The sequence below is a fragment of the Leptinotarsa decemlineata genome, unplaced genomic scaffold (assembly GCF_025532065.1).
Source record: "Leptinotarsa decemlineata unplaced genomic scaffold, Ldec_3_MD MMD2_tig00026314_RagTag_RagTag, whole genome shotgun sequence".
NCBI lineage: Eukaryota > Metazoa > Arthropoda > Insecta > Coleoptera > Chrysomelidae > Leptinotarsa > Leptinotarsa decemlineata.
Window position 1 is genome coordinate 6,531,116 of NW_027412684.1, and position 25,337 is coordinate 6,556,452.

Sequence of the window (25,337 nt, forward strand, 5' to 3'; positions counted from 1 at the left end):
CGATCCGATTCAAAAATAATTGTTTTGCTGCTCAAAAGCAAAGAAGAACATATTTCTATCGATCGTTCAAATCGTGAGGCACCCATTTTTTGAGCTTCTTGGCCTTTCAAATTTAAACCATCAAAAACCGCAAGGGAGCTGACAAACAGTTATTTTGCTATCCCACGCATCATTTGTGATGGGTCAATCTCCACCAGGGTTCTCAAATCCTCGTCGACTAGTTCGGGGCTCATCTTCGAGGCTGAAATCTCCGGAACGAAATTTTAAAAATTTACGTCGAATAGTGCATTTATTAACACTTTTATTGCCAAATGTCTGGTTAATTTTTTGGGCTGTGTGGCAGGAAATCATTAAACGTCATTATATAGTAATGAGCTGGAAAGAGTCAAAAAATGAATGCATCAATATTAAGAGTACAAAATTCTCTACCGATCATGGAGCTATATTGTCTATTCACCTACAATTAAAAAATAATCAAGGGACAAACTTCAACTGTACGGTTCACCGATTATTTGAGAATGGCATTCAAATCTATAATGCTCCAAAATCTGTGGAAAGTATCGATCATCTTCGTTATGTACAATACATCGAGTGTACAAAACTGACTGTGCAGTTATCAAATATTCCATCATCTAGTACAGCAGCTCACCATCATTTCAGTCGTATTTATTATCAAGTTCAAATTTGATTTGGGCGTAATTTGTAGACCCAGAAATGGGTTTGGATAAAGCGTAACAAATTCCTGGAACCTATGATAACAATTTTTGCCCCTGCTCCAGAGAATTTGCTCAACACAATATTCTGCAACTGTAAGAGTGATTGTGGTTCACGGTATAATGGGCAAACTTGTCTCCATGCTTTACCAATGAAGACAAAACCTTTGATCCCGAAATCATGGAATACCTGAAGACAAATAATAATACTAATAATAAATGGGCTTCATTAATTGACATACATTGTTTATAAAGAAGAAGTAGATACAAAAATCAATGAAAGGGCGAAGTTCAGCCGAGGATATTTCACAATTCAGGATAGCATGTATTATATAGAAATATAAAAATAATTGCCTAATATACATTAGTTTCATGAATCTTTGTAAAACTAAAAAAAACAAAGGTTATGAATTTCAAAGTAAATTCAGCTTAAATAAGGTAAAATATATAGAAAAACATACACAACAGTGAGACAAAGGGAAAACCATATGAGCAAGGCATAACATAAATATATTATCTATCCAGAAGACTTATGAGATAGAGATATGTTTCCAACTTTTTCTTGAAATTATATATGGAGTAGTGTCTAAATTCACTGGGCACAGCGTTATATTGTTTGATAGAGTTGTAAATAAAACTACGAGAAAAGCAGGCTATCAAATGTTTTGGAATAATAAAAGTGTGACGGTTTGTTGTCCACGAATTATTCTGAGATTTGAAAGTTTTATATCTTTCATGAATATAATTTGGCTTTTTATAAATGAGGAATTTATGTGCATTATTGATGAGTAGGTGGAACTGACAGGTTTTAGCAATCGGTAACAAACTTGACTCTTCGAACTTGGGGGATATATGGTCGAATTTTCTCACACCATAAGAAAGACGAATGCAACTGTTTTGTATTTTTTGTAAGCGATTTACATCAATTTGTATCAAAGCAGGTCCGTAGATTACATCGCAATATGCTAATCTAGACAATATGAAGGTTTTGCAAAGTTTCAACTTCAGTTTGGAAGTCTTAATATCTCTACTGACGTAAGATACTGTACGAGCTACGACAAAGTGGATTTATATGTTTGTAAAATCTCGGATCAGCATCTAGCCACAAACCCAAGTTCTTGCTTTTTGTAATTATTTGTACTAAGTCTTGTCCAAGTTTGATTTCAATTCTTCCTTCACTTTCCCACCTTCTGTATTTCGGGCCAAATTGTATTAGCTGAGATTTTTTAGAATTCAATTTCAGGTTATGGGCTATAGTTAGATCCAGTAACATTTGTAGATCACTGTTAATGTTTTCCATTGCCACCTGCCAGTTACTTGAAGGAAATCGATAATATAACTGAGTGTCATCTACATAATGATGAATTATGCAAAGATCAATCAATTATTTTATGGAAGTCAGATATATATAGAGAACAGAATGGGGCCAAGGATAGAGCCCTGAGGTACTTCATAGTCAACAGGTAAAGCACTAGAACACTTTCCATCCAGACATACTGACTGAGTTCGATTTCTGAGGTAACTTCTCGAAAGATCTACAGTCCCTTCACTAAATCCGAGAAATGACATTAAACTACACAAAATAGTGTGGTCTGATATATCAAATGCTTTACTGTACTCCAAGAGTACCATGGCAGTTACTTCATTATTATCAGTTGCTTTGAATAAATCTTGGGTGATGTTGACAAGAGCGGTGGTGGTGCTATAGATTGAACATTTATTATTAAATTATTATTCTATACAAAAGAATCCACTCGAACACCTTGGATATGATAGGCAGTTTGCTAATTGGCCTCACATGAGATAATTCAGTTGGATTTTTACATTTTGGCAAAGGGAGTACAATTGCATGTTTCCATGCAGATGGAAAATAATTTGTTTCTATAGAGGAATTGAATATGTGTGTTATGTGGTTGATGAAATTATTTTCAATATACTTTAACAAAATAAGAGAAATGCTGTCAGATCCAGCACAGTTACTTTTCATACCACTGGAGTAGTGTCACTCCAATTCAAAGTAGGTCCATTATAGGTCTGAGTATATCTTTCAATGAGTGTTTCATGGTGATCAGATTTTGCAGGATGAATAATATTTGTGAAGTGGGAGTTTATTTGATTCAGATCTGATAAATCATCGGAAAGGTTAGGGCTGTGTTTATTTTGCAAAATTCCAAGTTTTCTTAGAGTACCCCAGATCCATCTGGAATTTCCGGTTCTCGAAACACATTCTAAATAGGCTAAATGTCGTTGAACTTTAAAATACTGCAGCGACCGGAAGACGACAATGAAAAATAAGATAAATAAAATTACAAGTTGTAGTTCTTGAAATTTGTATTCAATTCTTTCAATATCCACAATCATAAATGTATGGAATATTTTATAATAAAAACATCAATTAAGAACTTCTTTCTTTTTTTTTTAAATATACTCGAGAAATCATTCATATAAATTACAAAAGAATCGGAATATGATTTAAGTACTTTCCTTAACATTTTTTTAACTACACCGACATGTAAGTGTTATTGAATTAACTGATACTTGATTGAAAATAGAATCGTAAGTAAAATAATCATTAAATGTAATAGGTGATGAGGAATGGAAATTATTGATAATTATGTATCAATCAATAATTATTAAACTTCATATGGAGTTTTTTGATCTAGACCACCAGTTAACCTTAAATGATATAGGTACTCTAACCGTGCGCTGCCGCGCTCATTCTCGAAAACGATTCAACAGATATAAAAATATTTTGAACAACAATTGTTGGGAATTTAATAATTCAATCCTGTACAATGATACTGACGAATACAAATGTCGATACCTTAGACCACATATTTTAATATTCACGTACACCCTACCACAAAATATAGGATTTGACCTCAGCGGGTCAATTCATAATCACAAGTCCATTCACCGAAAGTTGTAGATAATAAAAAATTAAATTTATTGGGAATCACATAATACAAAATTTTTCGGAAAGATTTTTTTCTTATTTTTTCTAACGAAAATCGTTCGTTGCCCACGAAAGTTTTTTGTATACCTGAAGAATTGGTATGCTATTAACAGTTCAATCGGGTAAAGTGTGTGTGAATCCATAATTTTCGAAATTTTGATGAGGAAATGACGTCAATATACACGATAGCATTTGCTTGAATTCATTTCAAACTATACGATTACGCGCATTTTAATCGATTCAGCTCATTTTATAAGGCATAAAATTATTTTTTTTTCCAATTCGAATGCTAAATGTCTATTAAAACAGGTGATTTCCTAAATGTGTTGAAATTGAGTGATCGCCATAGTTAAAAGTGGTAATAGATCAAATATGGATAATTATAGACCGATTAGTAATATGTCAAATTTTGACAAGGTGTCATGTGAGAAAATTCTAAATACTAGGTGATTTTCTTTTCTCTTTCTCGTATTCGAGTAAAAATAAATTAGGCTCAAATTGTTGAGATATGTTTTCTTGTTCATGCAATATTCTTCGTTATTGATTTGCGTCATTTCTAAAAATGTTGTTTCAGTTAAGTTGGTTTGTGAAATGTGAAATTTCTGTGTTTCCAAAATCCATTCTGTATTTCATCAGTTTGGACTTCCATTGTCTAATATAATGTAAATTGATTTGAAATCCCTGAAAAAAAATATGAAAGATTACCCGAAAATAACAATGTTATCAAACAAAAAAACTGAAATTACAAAGAAATAACAAATTAAAAAAAATTGAAATTTTAAGAAGAGCTAAAAATTAAAAAATATTATTAACAAAAAATGAAAAATAGAAATTAAAAGATTCCAAACCAAGTTACGTCACGACGTTTCGATTTTTAATATCCACAATCATCTTCGGGTGATTCAAAATCAATTTATATTATATTAGACAATGGAAGTCCGAACTGATGAAATACACCACGAAACATTGTCAACCACCTCCAAACAAAATCCATTCTGTTATCCTCCATATTCAAAATCACTATACAGTAAAGCATTTGCTTGATGGCAACATTTTTGAAACTATACGATTGAGCTCATTTTGATTGATTATGTGTTTTTTGTATAATTCAGTGTTCATATGAAAGTATTTGTTTCGAAAGAATTTATCTTTCGTGTAATTCAATGTTTATACAAGTATGAAAGTAGCTATTTCGAAAGGGATTTTCTTCCATTTTGTATAGAGTTACATTTTTTAAATTGATTTTTTCCTTCCTTTCTTTGGAATATTCCCACATTTTTTTTAGTTCTTATATGTATATAATGAATATTCACATATTTGTATGTATACGTATTCATAATTATTCTTATTCTTTAAAATCTGCATATACAGTTTGAATTGCACACTCAATTTTTTTATTGTATCCACTTTGGATAAGTATATTATTATTAAATATAAATTGACATGTTCGATGCCATGTAGTTGGTCTACGAATGAAGACATTTTTTCTTTCATCATTTCTTTCAATATTTTGAAAAATTCAAATTAGCACATGGTAAGACGCCGCCTCCGCTACCCAGGGCGTCGTGACGTCGACTACGCGTTGGACGCCGAAGACGGCGCGCGGTGCCCACCAGGCTGACAGTCAGTGCCGAACAGCGTCAGTCGTTGATTTCGACTCGATAAAACTCCACTTAGGTCAGTACCAGTACTTCAAGTGTATTTGGTGTAGTTTAGTTTTTGCATTTTCCCGAGCGTAAGTATAGTTGCATCAAAAAAGTGTGGAAATCCGAAAAATTTTGGAAATCACGGCTAGTTTATGAGTTTTTTACGTAACCGTAGCTTCTGGCTATTTTTATATTTCACGAAACGGAAATTCTACACCGATATTTATATATGGGATGGCTCAGAAAGTGTGTTACCGTTCAGAAAAGTGTATTTTTCTGTGGAATAATTGTATTTTCTTTGCGATAAGGGTGTAGGCGCCACCCTCTATGTCCGGTACAAACTAGTGATCTGGTAAAGTTCTCAATAGTGAATAAATTGTCATCTATCTAATTATCCATTAACTTCACGTATTACAAACTCACAAGCTGAAATTGAGAAATTCGGAAATTATTGTATTTTCCAAAATAAAAATACATTATTCCAGGGTACTAGACTGAAATATAATAGAAGGGCGAGAGAGATAGCTTTTATACTGTGTTACATTACTTGTAAATGTAAATCTCATTATCAATAATTTTTTCAAGGCATCAGCGTCACTAATGACAATAACTATGGTTTCAAGAAATATACTTTTACTGTCATTCAATTGGCAACTAGGTCCATGAGTTGTTTTTCATAACCTTCAGTTGATTATTTGGACATTAGGTAATAAAGGTCAATGAGAACAAAATAGAAAGCAAACTTTTGCTTAAAATTCACGTGAAAATGCAATTTTCTTCATGCTCATTCACTGCTAGTTTCATTAACAAAATAAATATGTACTGTTTCAAAAAATCTCATAATATAACAACCATGAAATTCGTCTATTTCAAATATTTTCACACTTTTGTATTATCATTTTAACGCAACGTATTTTTCCTTTGACTTGTGTATTATATAATAATAATAATAAGTATAATAATAGCGTTAATTGCTCAGTAGTTTACCATTTATAGAGCCAAAATTAACAATTTCATATAGAACAAAAAATGAAATAAAAATGAACCATAAATCTTTAAAAATTATCCATAACCCACAAATGTGCACTAGATTTATTTTTCAGCTCGTATATAATTCAATAAAAGATATCACATAGGGTAGACAACTAGTTTGTAGTTGTATGATAGATTTTTCATGTTCAATCTGTACATTTGACACTTTTGACAAGTGACAAGTTGTCAGTTGAATTTGTACATTTTTGTTCATTCTGATCGTAATCTGTAACTGTTTTACAGCATTGAAAGTTTCCAGACGATATTCGAAACCGTGTTTCAGTTAAAAGCGAAGTATTTAAGATTCGTAGGTAAACGAGTAGTTTATTCTATTGAATCAGTGACAGTAGTACTGCACATGAAATTCACTGGTGATTTTAACAATAAATTTTTGATCTTGGTACAAGAAAATCTGTTGCAGAAAGTAACTTCTAAGAATCAATTCTACCTACTATTCAACAAATAATGTAAAAAAATAGATACTTATTTTCTTTTTTACACAATATATACATATACAAAATCAAATGTTCGCAATAGTTCGATATAATTGCAATTCCTTCGAGGATATACGCCAATAGTTTTGAAACTTGAGTATTTCAATAACTTCTTTTGGACTCTTTCGAAATTTGATATATTCATAAACGGGATTCCATATTGAGGACCCATATTCTAACTTTGACCTCACTAAGCTGGAATATAGGAAAATAAGACATAATATATCTTTGAAATTTGTACAATTTCTGACAATAAAATTGTAAGGGCGATAAGCAGAGTTAACAATAATGCGATTATTAAAAGTGAGTTGATAATCAAAACGGACACCTGGAGTCCTGATAGTGTTAGTTCCATCTAAAATAGTTTCATCGATACTGTAGGCAAATTCATATGAAATCATCAAGGAATTTTCATCATGTTTGACGTTAAAATTTGCATCAGATCCTGAATTCAAAGACTAGTTAACAATTTTCTTCATATTTCGTACAATATTTTGTGTTTATTCGTGAATTGTGCCTCAATTATGTATTTCTCAAAAAAATACTTTTTTATAATTTGAAGATCATCCAATTTCAAATAAGAAGCATGATGAAACGGAGATAGTCTATACTGTTCCTGAGGGTAATTCTTTAAACCTTTATTTGATATATGCCGTACATTCACAGTCGAGTCATCTGTGTCACAAATTATTGCTACTGTCGGCAACCTTTTACAAATTTCTTGTAATTCTAACAAAGCCTTCAAAACAGGTTGATTCCAATAAAATGATTTTCATTCGTCATAAAACACAAGTTATCAAATTAAAACAGTAACCTCATGTTTTGCATTTTTCATCTCTTTGATGAGTTTGAAAGTAAAATACAATTGAAAAACTATGAGATGTCCATATTTCGTTTAGGTTTACAATATAGGTACAGGTTTTTTTATTTTCCGATAATTATTTATACTTTTCGACTAATTATTTTCCTCTAATATTGACTAAACTCTTGATTTGATTATATTACATCATTTTAGCAATGTCTGTATAATCAAACTGAAAATTTGGGAAACCAAAGCAACGGAGGAATGAAAGAAATAATTTTTCCAATAAAAACCCTTAACAAAGATGCGTAGCTCATGAAAAGTTTTTTCAGATTACACATAAATCCTTCGATTTACTCGGTTAGTAATCGAAACATTCATGAAATTAATGAAAAAATATCAATACAAAATTTCACTTGTTTGGAAAACCATCAAATTATGTTTAAGACCGTACCCTTGTCTTTATTCTTCAATCAGCACCATTTTGGACCAAAAGCACCTATTTCTTTCGTATTATTATAATTTTATATCAACGGAAAAGACAGTTCTTTCTGTTCTCATCACGTTGCCACTCCGTATAATAAACATTGATACGGTCCATTCAACTCCAGCTATGAGAATTCAATTTGGATCGAAAAGGGTTGATAACAATACTTTCTATTCAATTTAAAAACAATACCCACTAAGTCGAATATTTTGTCCTAAAACTTATTGGTGTTGTGGTCACAGTATACTACCATATAGCTAGTCTTGGGTTCTTCTTATTCCAAAAATTTTTAACTGTAAAAAAATTCATGTTTGTATTTCAGTTTTTTAAAATTCATTTTTCAATGGAATATAAGGTACTTTCATTATATTTTTGATTTCCTTTCATTGTTTTTGAAGTCTACTTCAAAACAGTTCAGATTTAAAAAAGAATTCGAAAAACTCTTCTGGTTTTTGACTTATAATTGCTATAACCAAACGAGATATTAGTATTTATATTCAGTAATCCCAGACATTTTTTTTAAATGATAATACTACCGCCAAACGTTGATTGGAGAATGGATTCATCATATTATCAATAATTTGATTATGATGTAACCCTCGTCATCAATTTCCACGTTTTTCTCATCTGAAAAATATAATAAGTTTATTCACAGAACACACTTGTACTAACAAAAATTCATTGAAACGGAAATAGTTTTTCATGAAAGATTAGTTTTCAGAAAATTCTTATGGCTCTCTACTTCTCTACAAAAATATGTATACAGTTCATGCACAGACGTTTCTTTTAAATAACAACTGTACGCTTCACAACGTCATGCATGAAAGAGTATTGATGTATGGAAAAAGATAAGACCGGTGGAAACACATCACAGTTCATAAAAAAATTTCGATCAAACGAAGTTTCTGTGGCTGAGATTAAATTAACCAGAGCAGAGAAGAGCAGAGTTGTTTTCTTCGGTGACATAAAGTCATAAATTTTTTAAAGGATTGAGTGCTTCGTTCAAAGTTATCTAAAAGGATGCTAATGGGAAGTTGAAAACGAGCGTTTTCACCCGAAACTTCATGTATACCTGGGGACTGAAATTTTCCCATTTGAGTGAAATACTGTTTCATATATTACTTTGGGCAGTGTCGTAGTGAATTGTAGAGATATTTGTTATCATTTCAAGAGTGTATATAATGGCCGGGAATAGTTCTGAAAAGTTGTCAAAAAGTACCTACTGCTTTGAACACCATCAAGTATTTCTGATATATCCTTAAAGCATAGCTGTCAGATCATGAACAAAGGTTGAAGAATTTTGCAGAAGTGGAAGAATCCCATGGAAATTAATGACTGACAGATTGTGAAGACAAGCATCACCATGGCGAAAAGTAAGGCTGATGGGAAGTGTCCATCGAGGAAATAAAAAAAATTGAACGAAACTTCCTTGGAACTTCTTCTACTTATGGTAGCCTCTAGTGAGGTTGAACAGTCAAGCTACCTGTAATTCCTTCACTCATTAATCTACAACTGTTTATTAAAGTACAGTGGTAAGAAAATTTCAATACGTGGATGAATATTTCACACTGATCAGCCATTCAGTCAAGTGATCTAGCATTACGTTTCGACTATGAACTGTAGATGAGTGTGAGTGCCTGGATTAGCTGCTACGATCAGACTAGTAGAGGCCGAATCTAAAATTGGAGAGTTATTTTTGTAACGGGTTCGGTGTTTGGCATACCATGCCCTACATTGGTTAGTGTTATTTGCGAATTTAATATCCACCGTCTCGTGAATCTATTTTTCAATACGAAAAATGTTAACAGCGTTGTTAGCAGTGCGAGATGAATTGTCAATATCAATATGGAACTTCAAAACGAAAATCGCATATTTTTATATTTGAATTACTATTGTCAGTCTGCCAAATTTTTGTTTCATCTGAAAGTGCTAAAATAGACTTGAAACATATATTCATCTTTCCAATGCTCTCTCTCCCTTTCCAGCAGATAAAATTTTCTCTTTTCATGCAAATCAACAGAATAATATTAATAGAAGGATTTCCTTGAATTTTCGGAAAACAATTTCCTAAACAAGTGCACTGGCAAGTAACTACATCTACTTTATCTAAGATGCAAACTTAAACAGTTCATTGTGGGTGGAAAACTTAACCTTATAGACTGCAGATCCATACTGAATTTTTGGTGGGTCTTAGGGGTCAAAACTGTATGATTTTTTATAGTCCTGGAGAAGAAAATGAATCAGCCTAATGCCACCAATTATAGGTGGTATAGGTGAATATCAAATTGGGACCCATCAGAAAATAACTACTCCCCTGGCTAAGACCACGAAGGGCGTTGGAATATATCCTACAGGTGTCAGTGCAGGATTCTTCACTGAAGTTATTCCTGCATATGCTGTTTGCGATACAACTGCCGCAATAGATAGGTGTCAGTTCATTAACCTACAGTGTAGGGAGTTGAGACTGGCCTTAAATTGTTCCTTTAGATGATTTGATTTATAGCCAGTCTTCAAATATGCCCACTGACTTTATGTGAACTTTTTTTCCTTTTACGAGGAAGAGGGCAAATTCCGTATATGCGGTTGGTTACCTCGTTCACAGGCAGATGGGGCGATGACAAATCTGTTGTTTGTTGTCCGCTTCAGCCTAGTTCGAGGAACGATACTCTGAAGGAATTCGATTTCCAATTATCGGAAATCATCGACTTTATGTTGATGATAGACACTACCTTGCACTGACGAGTGGATACACAGCCCGAAACCGGTCTGCAAGTGTGTTCCAATAATTGAAAATTTATTGCGGCATTTGTACCGCCAACAGCATATGCAAGAATAACTTCAGAGAAGAATCCTGCACTGGCACCTGTCGGATATAATCCAACGCCCTTCGTGGTATTAGCCAGGGGAGTAGATGTTTTCTGATAGGTGTCAGTCCATTAACCTACACTGTAGGAGTTGAGACAGGCCTGAACAAACTATTTTTTTAGATGATTTATTCTCTATATGAAAACAGGTGAAAGTGATGAATCCCTGTTTGGCTTTCGTGAAATTAATTTATATATCAAAAAGGGGCATTCATTTTGCTATGCCGTATAAATTCTTGGTTCAGTAGAACAGTAAACGTAAAATCAACTCTTCACGATACAAACTAGGTTTCAAGGTCTTTCATTCAAGTAGTTACTGAGGCTTCGAGATTTAACATTCGTCCTCGCAGTCAACGCACATACGAGTACCATTGATTATGTCTGTCGCAGTAGAAGCGGACGCATTCAATCCAAACACGTCCTACCAACCTGGATTTTGATCTATTTGATCATGACTTTGGCCACGAATTCGAATAAATGATTTCAAATTTGAATTCACCATGTCAACTATGTCATTAACTTACATATCATTAACTAACATGAAATATTATGAACGAGCGTCTGTTTTCTACTTCGCATATGCACAAAAAGTCCAGTCGAATGAAAATATGTTTGATTCACTTGATTCCTTTTTTTTCTGATTTCACTAACTGATGTTCGACTGGCAGATCTATGTGAAAACTTTAGACTCAATAAATTGCTCATATTAAAAAAAATTCCTAAGAATTAAAATTCGAGACAACCGTTTCCTCGATTAATACCACGATGGACATTGAATTACATCCAACAGACATGTATGCATGTTTCCTCACAGAGAATAGTCTTTCATATACTTATAGCTAGTATAACAGCATTTCCTCGCTAAATTTAATCGAGTAAGATCACGTACAGTCCGGTTTCGAGGTATAACCCCTGTCAGTGTAGGAAAAATCGAATCCAAAACAGTGTGTCTAGACTCAACTGATCTCGTCGTGGCTCGATTGCAAATACCAAAACCTTCGTTCGAGAGAAAAATTTGTCTTTCCAATCATGTTAGATTTTTTCTACACAGACGAGTGGAAATAATCCGAAAGTGATCAATCGATTGATTTCAACATACCCCTAGTTTATAATAATGCAAGGTAAGGTAAGGTAAGGTAATGCAGAGAGGTAAGGTAAGGTATCCATTTTTTAACGTTCACGAAAAAATAAAGTATGAAGAATTGCCGTAGTGATTATAGGTTTTGGTAATTTTTGAGTTGGCAGGAATGCATAAACAAATATTGACTTTTCATAATCTTGACAGCAGCAATCAATCATATGAAATAAATAATAATTTTCATTTCTATAATATTATGGAAGACGCATATTTTATATCATCAATAGAACAATACCCAAATTTCACAATGTGACGTTCAAGTTTATCTGGCGACATTACCTTTACACCATTCGGATATATCCGTCAAAGTTCGTAGTATGGCGCTTTTTGATTGGTCGGAGGTAAAAACGCAACGCAGAAAGTTGAAAGTAGCCAACTTGTTACCTTGCCTTACCGACGTTACCTTACCTTACTTTTTATCTAGAACGCAAGTGTGTTTTCTCAATGCTTCAACTTTCTTACCTCACCTTACCTCATTACCTTGCGTTTTTATAAACTAGGGGATAGTCTAGATACTAGGCGTTCAACAAGCAACTGGAAGACATTTCTCTGTGAGGGTCTTGCATAAATGTCTATACGGATATAATTCGATGTCCATCGTGGTATTAGTCGAGGAAGTAGTCGTTTTTTGACAAGCATTTACCAGGAATGTAGGACCGTTAGCTCAGGAGAGTGTTTCAAATTTTATTTCTAAATATTTATCTGTTCAAAACGTGTGTATTCTCTTCTCGACTCCTGTTGAGTTTTGGTCATATCTTGTATTTAGAGAAAATTAAAATTTATATGCGTTATGTTCACTTGAACCAAAACTAGGTTTTTCGATATTTATCTACACAATATCTACACATTATTCGTTGAATATCATAGGAGCCATTCAAAAAATGTATTCATTAAGCTTATTGTTATTTGTTAATAATAATAAAAAATTCTTCAACTGGAATAAAATACTGAATAATTTGTTCACCAAATAAAAAATTCAAAAATAAATTCACGTTTGAAGAAAATAGATAAATACTTAAACGGCACCGATTAATGGAACCTGAGCCTGAGCCTTATCAGGTATCACCAACGTAGCCTTTAGGGTACTCTCCATGCAAGGGTACGTAGGCAACCATTTTCCCCCACACTTGTGAAAACCGAATGGAACACAAATATAAACAGAAGTAGGAGAACTCTACGAGCGACTTCTCTGACTGGTAGTGAAAGAAAATCAAGGTAACCTACAACACACTAAAAGAACTCCAACGGTCCTAACGAAGGTGAAAAATTTGATATTGCACTCATACAAGTATACTAGGACTACAGGGCAGAGATCATGGGATTGGAGAGATCCAATGAGAGTTTTTTCTTGTATTTGGAAGCCGTATGATTTTCATAGTTCTTCTAAGTCGCCGGGACTTCTCATGGGCTCACTGTGTTTTTCCATTATCTTGTTCATAACACCAACAATATTTTTCCCTCTACTAGGTCTCTTGTGGTACATGACGTTTGTCACATTCTCCTGGATATAATTTGGTTGATCACAAATTGTAATCTATATGAAAATATGACTAGGTGTCTGTGCCCCTTATTGCATTGTCTTCAGCTTTGTTCTTCGTTTGAATATCTTTGATATGGATTTCCTGTTTGTAGCCCTGTTATTATTCTGGGCTGATCTTTAATTTTTTTGGAAATTCTTCAATCACCTTCTCAAACGATCCCTTCAAAAAAGTTTTGTGAATGTTCCCGAATATATTTTCCCAGTGCTATATATGTTTCTCGATAACGCAATAATAATCACATATGAATTTGATGATCCATGTGTGACATTCTCATCAGCTGTTTCTTTGCCAGTAATATCCGAGTGGGTGTCACCCAGTGTAAGTCAAACTATATGTGTCAACCTGTTTCATCAGTTCTTCACTTGTCACTTTTGGGTCTATGAGATCCCTCAGAAAGAACTTAGATCTCACTAAATAATGTAAAAACAAATAGTATCGACTACAAAAAACAGGAGGAGAGACACTAAGAAAGCATTTCCATGTGTCCTTTGCGGGTCAGAGATTACGAATCTAACACCAGAGTGCTGGAGAAAAAACTGGATGTCCCTGAACGGACATCTGGAGACCATGTGATTCATCGTAACCAGATAACATTCATTACCACTTATTACTTCTACTTTTGAAGTTTTATTCTGGAATACATACCACAAATGGTATGTAGGTATACGGATCATCTATGACTGTGATTTCTGTCAGATGTCAGATCAGCTCCATAGATTGGCACTGAACCAGGCATGAGGCACGGGATCCGACTAAGGAATGGATCAATAAGACATATGAAGAGTACTTGGAAAATACTCCTGACAATGTACACGAGAAAACCTTTATAATGGCACCGTCTAAAAAAGAATTAAAGAACTGCTTCGATATAATACGGATCAGATTATAATAATGACAAGGCTACTCACTAGAAATCGTCCATTTAGAGGACATATGAACAAAATACAAAGGTAAAACGGAAACCTTAGCTGCAGGTAGTACAACAAAGGGACATCGATTACAATTACTAATAAATTATGAAATAACGCAATTTCAATGAATCTTCTAGACTTGACAAAATTTTTGTCATCGTACTTAAAAAATGCGTCTTCAACTTTTCTTGTAAAATTGGGTTTTGTTCTTCCCTTCGGAAGAATTCATCATATACTCGAAAAGGGATGAATAGGCTTTCTAATAACTAAATCACTTGTTCAAAGATATCCATGGCTTAATTGATATATCTTCAATATATTCAAAGCTCATGAGAAAAAAATATCACTGAATCCACATACCCTCGTATATTTTGAAAGCTCTAGATCTCATGTTATCAACTCTACAGTTTCTACAAAGTTCAACTGATTTAAAGGGTTCAAGATTGGCCTTTGAGGCACTTTCCACTGCATCAATATCATCAGGATACTTCCATAAGGTTGTGTTCCGGCTTCATAAGCTGATGAAGAATATGAATTGTTTGGGAAAGCACATAGGGTGGCAAATGTGAACTCGAGAACAGTAGCGAATCATTTCATTTTTAATAAATGATCGAAACCATTATTTCTCCAAGTAGAGGTTCAGTACAAATGGGTCGAGGATATCTTTTTTTTATAAATATGGATTACTCAAAATAAATGTTATTTCATTAGTTCTTAAATTAATTTTTTATTTCAATTCATTTACTCTCAAGGCCAATACGTGAGTATAGGATGACTTTCTAAAATAGGAAAGAACATACACATCAATAAATTGATGACTGAATCCGTTACTACTTCATAGGAGACCATCATGAAAAATGAGAAATGAAAATTTCTATGTTTTTCACCACTTCTATTCGTAACTAAAGTTACTGCAGTAACATACATGTTACTGCAGTAACATGTATGTTACTGCAGTAAAGTTACTGCAGTAACATACATCATACATATACATTTTTTTTTCAACATACACGAACCATTTCTTCATTAGGGGTAATTTTAATATGGTTTTGAATGATTTTCTGGATGCTGCAGATTCAATATCAGGCGGTAACATGGTGCATGTATATATTTTATTTTCTGGCCGATACTTGATGAAAATCCATATTAAAACTCGTTAATACAGTTTATTGTATGATTTATAGTGGAAATCATACAGTAAACTATATTAATGAGTTTTTCTGTATAAATTTTGTTTCTATATAGACGGATAGAAATTTAACTTACTGAGCTTGATATATTTGTTCTTAGTTTGTCATTTATACATTGATATTTTGAATAGACAACTAAGGTGAGAATTTTTTTAGATTTGTAGCAGAACCATTTCATTAAGATTTTTTGAACAGAGTGAGTATTGCAGAGTTCAACCACGAACTAACATACTCTATTTGACTATTCCAGTTCATATCGCTGTCAAATTCAGTGCTCAGTTTCAGTTCATTGTCTCGCCCCTTTGATTCATACCTGTGAATTAAATGCAAACAGTTTTGTTTAGATTTATTCTTATGATTGATTTCGCACCAATAAGACAATTTAGTTATGACTGTATTTGCTTTCATTTTATACATGAATACCTACCCCCCACTATATGTAAGGAAAGATCTTCCATACAGAAAAGACAGCAGCGGCCCAAGTATACTTCCCTGTGGAATCCCGAATGAAACCACAAATTTTTCCGAAAAGTTTTATTGTATTTTAATAGTTGATAACCTGTAATGTAATTCGCACAAGTGGGATTTCAAGGACTGAACAAACTAAGCGCATACGTGCTGCATGTGAAGACATTGACCAACTTTACCGCCGCATGAATAGCTGTGAATCGGCGCATTCCCGTAAAACGAGACCAAAAATCTGGAAACCTTGCCTCACACCACCTGTAACGCTCAAAAATAGCTCGAGTGATCTAGTGCCAGTGGGTGGACTACGAAATGGGGAATTTGCGAAAGAGCAGCGAGAGAACGTTGGTTTAGATTCGAAAATAGATCGCCTCTCAGCCGAAAAGTCAGCCTTGCCAAATTAGTACGAATCCGACTCCACACGATGACTGCGCTCGAGGTCTCAGAAATATCTGCGATCGTCGTTTATTTTCTGGGAATCTTTCTGGTCGTCATTTACTTGGCTGTCATAAGCTAGCCGCGACAAAAGGCAAGATATTTTTTTCAGATTACTACATTAACATAACTAGATCATACGATGTCTTTAGCCAATTGGCACTGAATACTTCGGAATTAAAACTTGCCATTTCAGAATACGAATCCGATATTGCTGGTCCACTTGCTCTGTTTCATTCTCAATTCAAATTCTAATACAATAATTGCCTGATTGTAACACTAACACGTTTTTCAAATATGAGGAGGAAACAGAATTCACTCAAGCAAATGCACCAATAACTTGTGAAAAAAAATTGAATTGTTCGTTTATAGAATTTGTAAGTAATTGAAAAACTATTGAACAAAAGCCATTTTCTGTGGAGGCAATTAGTTTTCCACCTTCCACAATTTCATAAAAGAAGTATAAAATTGTATTTGACAACTTTATACAGGTATAGAGGGGACAAACTTCTATTCATCCCGATAGATAATATTAATAATAATACTTTTCATTCTTTAGATCACACAATTATGGTGTAGCAAACGTCAAATACAGGTATATTTATAACAACAATGAATTAATTATAACGGAATTACATCAAGTGAAAAACAATTATTGCATACAATATACATTCAAATAAATATAAATCGTACGGTCACTTTTATAAAACTCTTCCACTGAATAAATAGTTTGATCAATTGAAAACTCTTTGAGGTTCATTTTGAACTTCTTGATAACGGAGAAATTTTTTAGAGTAGTAGGTAGACAATTGAAAAGTATTGCTCCGGTTTAATTTCCTGATCTTGTGGGATATCGATGATACTGAGAATTGGGCTCGTAGTCATTCACATTTTTCCACGTATAGACAAAACAACCATGGATATAAATTGCTGAGTCAAAATTTTATTTTGTTCAAATGAGGTCCTACATTATTCGGTTCTATCTAGATTGAAAATTAGGGAAACTTTCTTTTCTGAGCTATAAAAACAAGATCCACTCCTGTACAATCTTCCCACAAGATGATATTGTATGAGAGTGTAGATTGAACCATAGAACGTTAATCAAATATTTCACTTCCAAAACCTGACGTAGTTGCAATAGTGCATTAAACACATGGTTTAGATGAAATTTTCAAGAAAATTACTGTCAATGTGAACACCCAAAAATTTAATTGTTTCACTTGGGAGAATTGTAACATTATTGACTAAAACCTGTATATGATTAATACATCTTTTTTTTACTAAAGAATTTAAATAATATCATATCAGGAGTTTTGAAATGAGATATATGTCAATGGTGTTGATTGACTTTTGAAATATTCGAAATACAAGGTGTTTCCTGATATTAATATATTGCAATCTTGACCGTTTATACTTCTATCCATTCAATTCAATCAACTACTTGCTGCAAAGTTGTAGTAGTTATATGATAGATGAAATAGTTCAGACAAACCCATTCTAACAGCCTGGTTCGAGTTGGTTGGATGGGAGTTATCGAAACCGTTGGATAAGCAGACTTGGTCTGTTTGAATGGTCTGCTAGATCACCAGAAATGACGCCCTTGAAATTTTCGTGCGGATTCGTTAAATATAAAGTATGCGTAACATAACCGCAGTCTACAGAAGAATTCATAGATTGGCAACGAAGTCACCATAGTTTTTTTCTGAATGAAAGAGGTGAAAGCAATTTCATAGAGTGGGAGAGGCAATAGTATAGCCATGATAAAGCAATGTTTTATAAACAGGTTTGGAAATTTAACGACCTCCATAATTTGAATCTAAGATTCAAATTATGGAGGTCGGTTCTACAGATACTTATCTTGACATGTCGAAGGCTAAAATATGCCCTTTTCTTCAGAATTGGAAAAAATCTAATGTATCTTGAAGTTATTTCGTTGGTTTGTTTTATTTTCAAATATCCTCCATAGATGTTTTGAAAATAAATAAAATATGTCAGTGTTGTTGATTGAATTCTGAAATATTCGATGTAGTACAAGGTATTTTGATCCTATTATTCTCACTCACTTTAAATGGTCTTGAAGTTTCTCCAACATGAATTTTACCTCAAGAAGTGCAATTTTCTGTCTTTCTTCTGTGTTGTTGGGTTTTGTATGTGTGAGTATAGATTCCAGTGTATTTGTTGTTTTGTGAGAAGTTCCAACATCGTATCTATTTACAATTCCTTCAATCGTTTTAGATAATACTAGAATATAAGGTATGACGTTAGTTGTGAAATATATCAGTGGTTGTTGAGACGGTAATTGTTAAAAATATGAATGGACTGACCCGTTACTTGATGAAAACACTATTCATGATAATAATTACATAATTATCATCTCTGCCAAGAAAGCTTCTGGGTAATTGTTGAGTTGAAAATAATTCATACGGTTTATTGTATGATTTTCATTATAAAGGATTTTACAAAAACCACGACACCTGTTTCGCTATACAATAGCTTCCTCACGCGTGAACTTTCATTATAAAAGGTTTTACAAAAACCACGACACGTGTCTTGCTATACAATAGCCTTTTACGCTTGAGGAAGCTATTATATGGCGAAACACGTGTCGCGATTTTTGTCAAACCCTTTATAGTGAAAATCATATGGTAAACTGTATCAATTCGTTTTAATATGACTTCTCATCGGGTATTGGCCAGTTCTATTCAATAATTGTTGAGTTGGTGTTGTATTGTGATGCTGTTTGTAGGACTGTTTAGTTTTTATTGCATTTATTATTGAATCTACGAACGAATTAATCAACGTATCGATGATACTTCTCTTTCGAAATTCCAACCTGTATTGCAAATCGTTTTGGCTCAGTTATAGAGACAATTCATCACTGGCACGATGGTTTTATGTATAGTGTAAGTATTAGTTTATCGAAAAAAACTGTTTCAACATTTGTCGAGGAAGTTCGAAAACAAAACGAATAGAAGAAAGGAAAACTTCAGCTTATTTTTGATTTTTCCAATTCTGAAGACCGAGGAGGATTTTGGTCTCCGAAACAATTTCTAAACTCTTCTTTTGATACGCAAAATTAGCAAATAAAACAAGTTACTAGTGAACAGAGTAATCATTTTCTTTGTAAAAAATATATATTAGATATCACAGAAAGTAAAGCAACTAGTCTATGATTATTTGAAAGACTTTCCTTGTTCCTTTTGGGTATAACTTAGCAAATATCGCAAGCACAGAAAGTTGTGGGCAGGCTTCTCCATACTTTCATCACGCTTTGTTCATATCTCTGAAGTCATACGACTTTGTATAAGCAACGTAAGGTATGGCTAACACAAACCATAACTGTTTGTGAATGTAATGATGGACAGTTTCATGAGGTGAAATGGCGAAGGCGTTAGTGTTTACGAATGTTTTCGAAATGTTTATTTCATGACCTCAGCTGTTTAGCTTCACGTATCCGAATATTTTATTTGCACTTCTGATGGAGGTTTGAGATTTTGTTGATAACTGGACAATATAACATATGACGCGGATATTTTCAGATATCCTGTTCAGTGAATATTATATCAATTTCCAAAAGCGGATGTGAATTCAATTTCTTTTAATGGCGAAGAATTTGGTTCATTTGAAATTGAAAACATTATTTGTCATGAATGAATTTCCAGTTTGTTTATTGCTATCAGTGAAAGCTCCAGTACTGCAGAAATCCCTGCAGAAAAAACTACCCACTTCTAGTTTTTCATATGGCAACTATTTTATTTGAAAAAATTGTTTGAAAATTAAAGTTAAAAATGTATAAGAAACCTGTTTTCCAACTCCAGAAAAATAATAATTGATCGTAAAGAAGGGTGGTTCAACACCATTTGAAATAAAACAAATTTTTATTTTATAAATTCATTTCCGAGTGATGATACGAGCAATTGATATTTTACTATACTTTTCAAAAGCGGATGAGAATTTGTGAATTCAACGTTTTTAGTGGCGAAGGTTTCGGCGAATAAATTTCTAGTTAGTTTATTGCTATCAATAAAAGCTCCACCTGCAGGAAAAACTATTAACTCAACTCAAGAAATAAAAAATAATAGTGGAAAACTTAATCATGAATCGAATAGAAGGGTGGTTTATTAACATTTATAATAAAACTAATTTTTATCCCATAAATTAATTTCGGAGTGATGAAGAATTCGAAAATAGAAACAGATACGAGCAATTAATACTTTCTCAACTTCACTGAAAAGCGGTGGATATTTTCGAAAAAAACTATATGATTAAATATCTGATATTGAACATATTTAAGTCACACTTTATTGTAAGATTTAAAGTATTACTTGAATATGAAAAAATTGTGTATATGTTCATAAAAAAGAATGTCAAAAATACAAAAAATACTGTTGAAACTTTAGTAAAAATGAATATGAGACGTAAGCAATGAATAAAATGAATTATTCACTTTCACTAGTGAATAATTTATTGAGTCGAGTTGAAAAGTAAAGTGCGGAAATGTTCAACAAGAAGAATAAGTTTCAAATTCTTTGTGACAACATATGTGTTCCCTTTCATCAGGGTCACAAATTTTGAAAATATTGAGCTGTTGCAGCTATCGCCAGTGCCTATATTATATGGCTATGGCCCGTATATTTTACTGAGGGAAAAATGGATGATGTGGTGGAACGATGTCGTTATTAACACCTGTTCCTGAAGATTTGGATAAAATTGCTACTAATAGATATCACCATTGACAAGATAGATTTAGTACCGTTGTGTTATAGTTATGACTCAAGAGATAAGTGATCTCCCGAAGAAGCTAACTTGGTTAAAGAAATGCGCGTCGAGTGACATTATTTTTTCAATAGATACACTAATCTAGACTCATCAATATGCTCAATTATATATAATGATTCTGAGACCTAAAGTGAACCTCAGTAAATTATTTGAAAACGATATTTGCATGATGTTTGGTGTTGAATTTTCTATATTCTCAAAGTGATTCCCAATTTCAAAAATTCAAAACAAATTATATTATTCAATAGGATATAGCCGATAATCGGTGATGCAACTATACTTGAATAGATGAGTTTTCGGTACAAATACGTGGTTTTCTCAAGTGTATGCTTTTATATTCTAGGGACGAACGACCGAACATATAGACCGAATCGAGGAAACGTGAACAAAAAACTAACAACATGTCCTTCAAAGAACACTTGGAAATGATCGGCCTCAATGAGTCGCCTTCAAAAAAGGCCAAATTCTGGCAGTCCTTTGTCAGATCTCTAAAAGGTGAGTAAAAACATTCAGAAATCATTTATTAAAGAGTCTTCAAAAATTAAAAGGTCTAGATTGAACTGAAATTTGTTTCTTTATCCATATCAATGAGTCTGTTGTGAGAATAGTTCGTTCCTGAATATTGAATTGAAAATCTTGTTCTAATTTCTATAATGAATTATTTATTAAATACAATTATGTGCGTTGTCTGAATATTGAATTGAAAATCTTGTTTTAATTTCTATAATGAATTATTTATTGAATACAATTATGTGCGTTGTCTGTAAATGTCCGACATTGTTAGAAAATAATATATCCTTAAACGAATATATCGATTTGAAATTTGACACAGGCATCATTGATATTTTTTTTCTAAATTGACTAATAACTGATGAGAACGGTAAACATGGTAATTGGTTATCAAAAAGTCAGATTAATGTTTTTCATAGCTATGAAAATTCTAATACTAATGGAATATGCACGGACAACATTTCACTAGAGTAAACTTTCGAAACAGAGTCCACTTCTAAAGAAACAAACGAAAGCAGAACATCCTGTATATGTATATGTTCTGACAGAACACTCTGTATATTTTCGATTATAATACATGATTCTAGTATATATTCATGCAAAAAATGGAACATTCTTGAGATATTGATTTATTTATTAAAAAATCTAGGATTTTGGCTGTTGAGTAATTTCCCCAACAAATTAACGAGATTAAATGAATACACAAATGAGCTATTGATACAGAATACTTTATTTCTGTATCAATAGCTGAAGATATTCTGAAGATATATAAGTAGGAACTTTTTCTTTTTAAATGAAACTTCCTAATTATAATGATAATTAAACATTTTCTCAATAAAGGCTCCACAGATTTTAAACAAATTTCAAACATACACATAGTAGTTTCCTCAGTAGAAATAGAGATGACTCATTTTCACTTTATATTTCCTATCGAAAATCAATTGTTCACGAGGTATTTCAGTTTTTTTACAGAACTGAAACTGAAATATATATATATATATATATATATATATATATATATATATATATATATATATATATATATATATATATATATATATATATATATATATATATATATATCCGTCATGAAACTACGTTTTACAGAATTTTTATGTCAAACAGTTTCATTAAATTTGCTGCAGCAATTAATTTGCCAACATGTTTTTCATTGAATACATGATTTCAGATTATTGAATAATAAATTTAAAGAATTATTTGTTGCGGAAGAAAATTATTAATAATTTTTTTTTGTTGATTTAATTTCATCCAATTCAATTCCGTCGTATATTGAATTCTTATAAAAAGTCAAGTTGATTGTCAAATAAAAAAAAAATAAAACATGAGCAGTTGTCAGTCACCAGAAAAATATAATTTTATATTGAATATTGGTTCTATATAATAAAACTTCTGTGAGTATTTAGACTCACAATTTGGACAACATTTGGGTTTACAGACCCCAATAAAATCATTTCTGCTGTACATATCTTTGTATATGTGTCTGCAGAGTAGGGATGGTGAGTGTAAGCTCACAGCACTCAGGCCACATGTGACACATTGAACATCCTCTCCCTAGGAGATGCCCTCCTAGGTCATCGTCCATCCTGTCCTTTCCAGGAAGATGGACACATCACTGGGAGACATCTCCTTTATTTTGGCAGGTGTAAGCCAAGACTCGCCGAACACAGACTCTCTTATTGACAATAACTCCGGACACTCACATAGGAAATGCGCATAGGAAAGAACATGCCTGACAGTTTAGTCTTCCTGTTCACACATCCTGTATAGAGATGTGTCCACTAGCACCTTATTAAGGAGTTGTTTCCTAAGTTGACAGTGGCCAGTCAGAAATCCTACTGTTAGGCGTTGATTTTTCGTGGTCATCGCCAGATATTTCTTCGGCACCAGCTTCCCAGGGTCACCCAGAGTGTTCCTGGCAAGATTGCATCCTTTGATTTCATTCTATTTATTTAGGGATTGAGCATGGGCGCGACTTTTGATTAGTTCCGCAATTGTCGAAGTCATCAGGCCGTGGGTGCCACTTGGTCCTAAAATTCTTAGTCCAGCCGCTTCCTTGACTAAAGTGTCGGCAATACGATTACCTTTACTCCTGTTGTACCCTTTAACTCACCTCAGGATAATGTTATTATCTACCGAGGCTTTGGCTAAATCTTGGTGGCACTCTAGTACTAACCCTGAAGTAACACGTTGTCTGTTCAAGGCTAATAGGGTTTGTCTACTATCAGTGCAGATTATTATGTTTTTGTCAGTAATTCGTTTCCTGGTTGTTCCTTTGGTGCGATTGAAATACCAGTCAGTTCTGTTGGTACCACGCTAGTATTTTTCCATTCCCCACTTAATCCTTAGGCTTAGTGATCTGGAGTACACTCCGCATCCTGAGCCTTCTTTGGTTTTTGAGCCGTCTGTAAATATGTGTATTGCATTTGTAGTATCTGACTCTGTGTTCTGTTTTACTTGTATTTTGTAGTATTGTATTTAAATACATAGGCTCGCCATAGGCTCAACCTCAATTGACCCATTCCTACTTCGAGGTTCGAAGCTATTGAGGCAAACTCCTTAGCGTACAGATCCAGAGGGGTCAGACCAGTGATTAATTCCATTGCCGCGGTTGGTGTTATTTTAATAGCTCCTGTGATGTTCAAACAAGCCAATCGCAGGTGACCACAAGGGGTAAAAGACTCCATGCGCATCCTCTATTCTCTAAAGAATATGTGGCTCATAAGCCACATATTCTTTACTCTGTAGGTTAGAGTTCAATGTTAGATTCCTGTCGAGGATAGTACAAAGGTGTTTCACCTCTTCAGAAAAGGTTAGTTTGCTTTTGAAGATTTCGGAAGGTTTTAAGCCCGATAAACTCCTTTTCCTGGTGAAAAGGACTATCTCAGTCTTCTTGGGATTGATCGACAGTGAGTATTCCTCATGTTTCTATTAATTTGAGTCCATCCTGCGCTCTATCGCACAGTGTGTTCACAAATTTGACGGTCTGCATGAAAACCATGTCATCTGCATATGCAATTGTGTAGAATTCATTATTGTTGAGGTGATTAATCAGGGTATCCTGCTGTACATAATTATTTGATAAAAAGAGTCAATGAATTACTGGAAATTAACAGAACATATTTCGAAACAAAGTTTCTATATTTAGAAAAAATGTAAATTTTGAAATTTTCGCATTTTTATGAAACATTTATAATAATTCTTTTCTCCATTCATTATTTATTCTTCTGATATCATATTATCAATTATAGGTAGGCGTATTAATTGCCTAGCAATCTTTCTTAAACTATTCAAAATACAAGTTTCGTTTCCTAGAACTTTACGTTGGACACGTGCTTTTATTTTATTTTTCTAAA

General features: G+C 33.2%; 1 protein-coding gene across 4 annotated transcripts in view; it reads left to right on the forward strand.

Moving 5' to 3' along the window:
* Positions 1–5,197: 5,197 nt before the first annotated feature.
* Mf (Myofilin) overlaps positions 5,198–25,337 on the forward strand; it is a 38,886-nt gene continuing 18,746 nt past the window's right edge. For 2 of the 4 annotated variants that reach the window (XM_023159876.2, XM_023159879.2), the window contains exons 1-2: positions 5,198–5,346; positions 21,797–21,948. In XM_023159876.2, coding sequence (XP_023015644.1) covers positions 21,855–21,948 — 94 coding nt within the window. In that variant the 5' untranslated portion in view covers positions 5,198–5,346; positions 21,797–21,854. Of the gene's footprint in view, positions 5,405–16,615; positions 16,769–21,796; positions 21,949–25,337 lie in introns of those variants that run through there. The other 2 variants (XM_023159877.2, XM_023159878.2) reach the window with 2 other exon arrangements.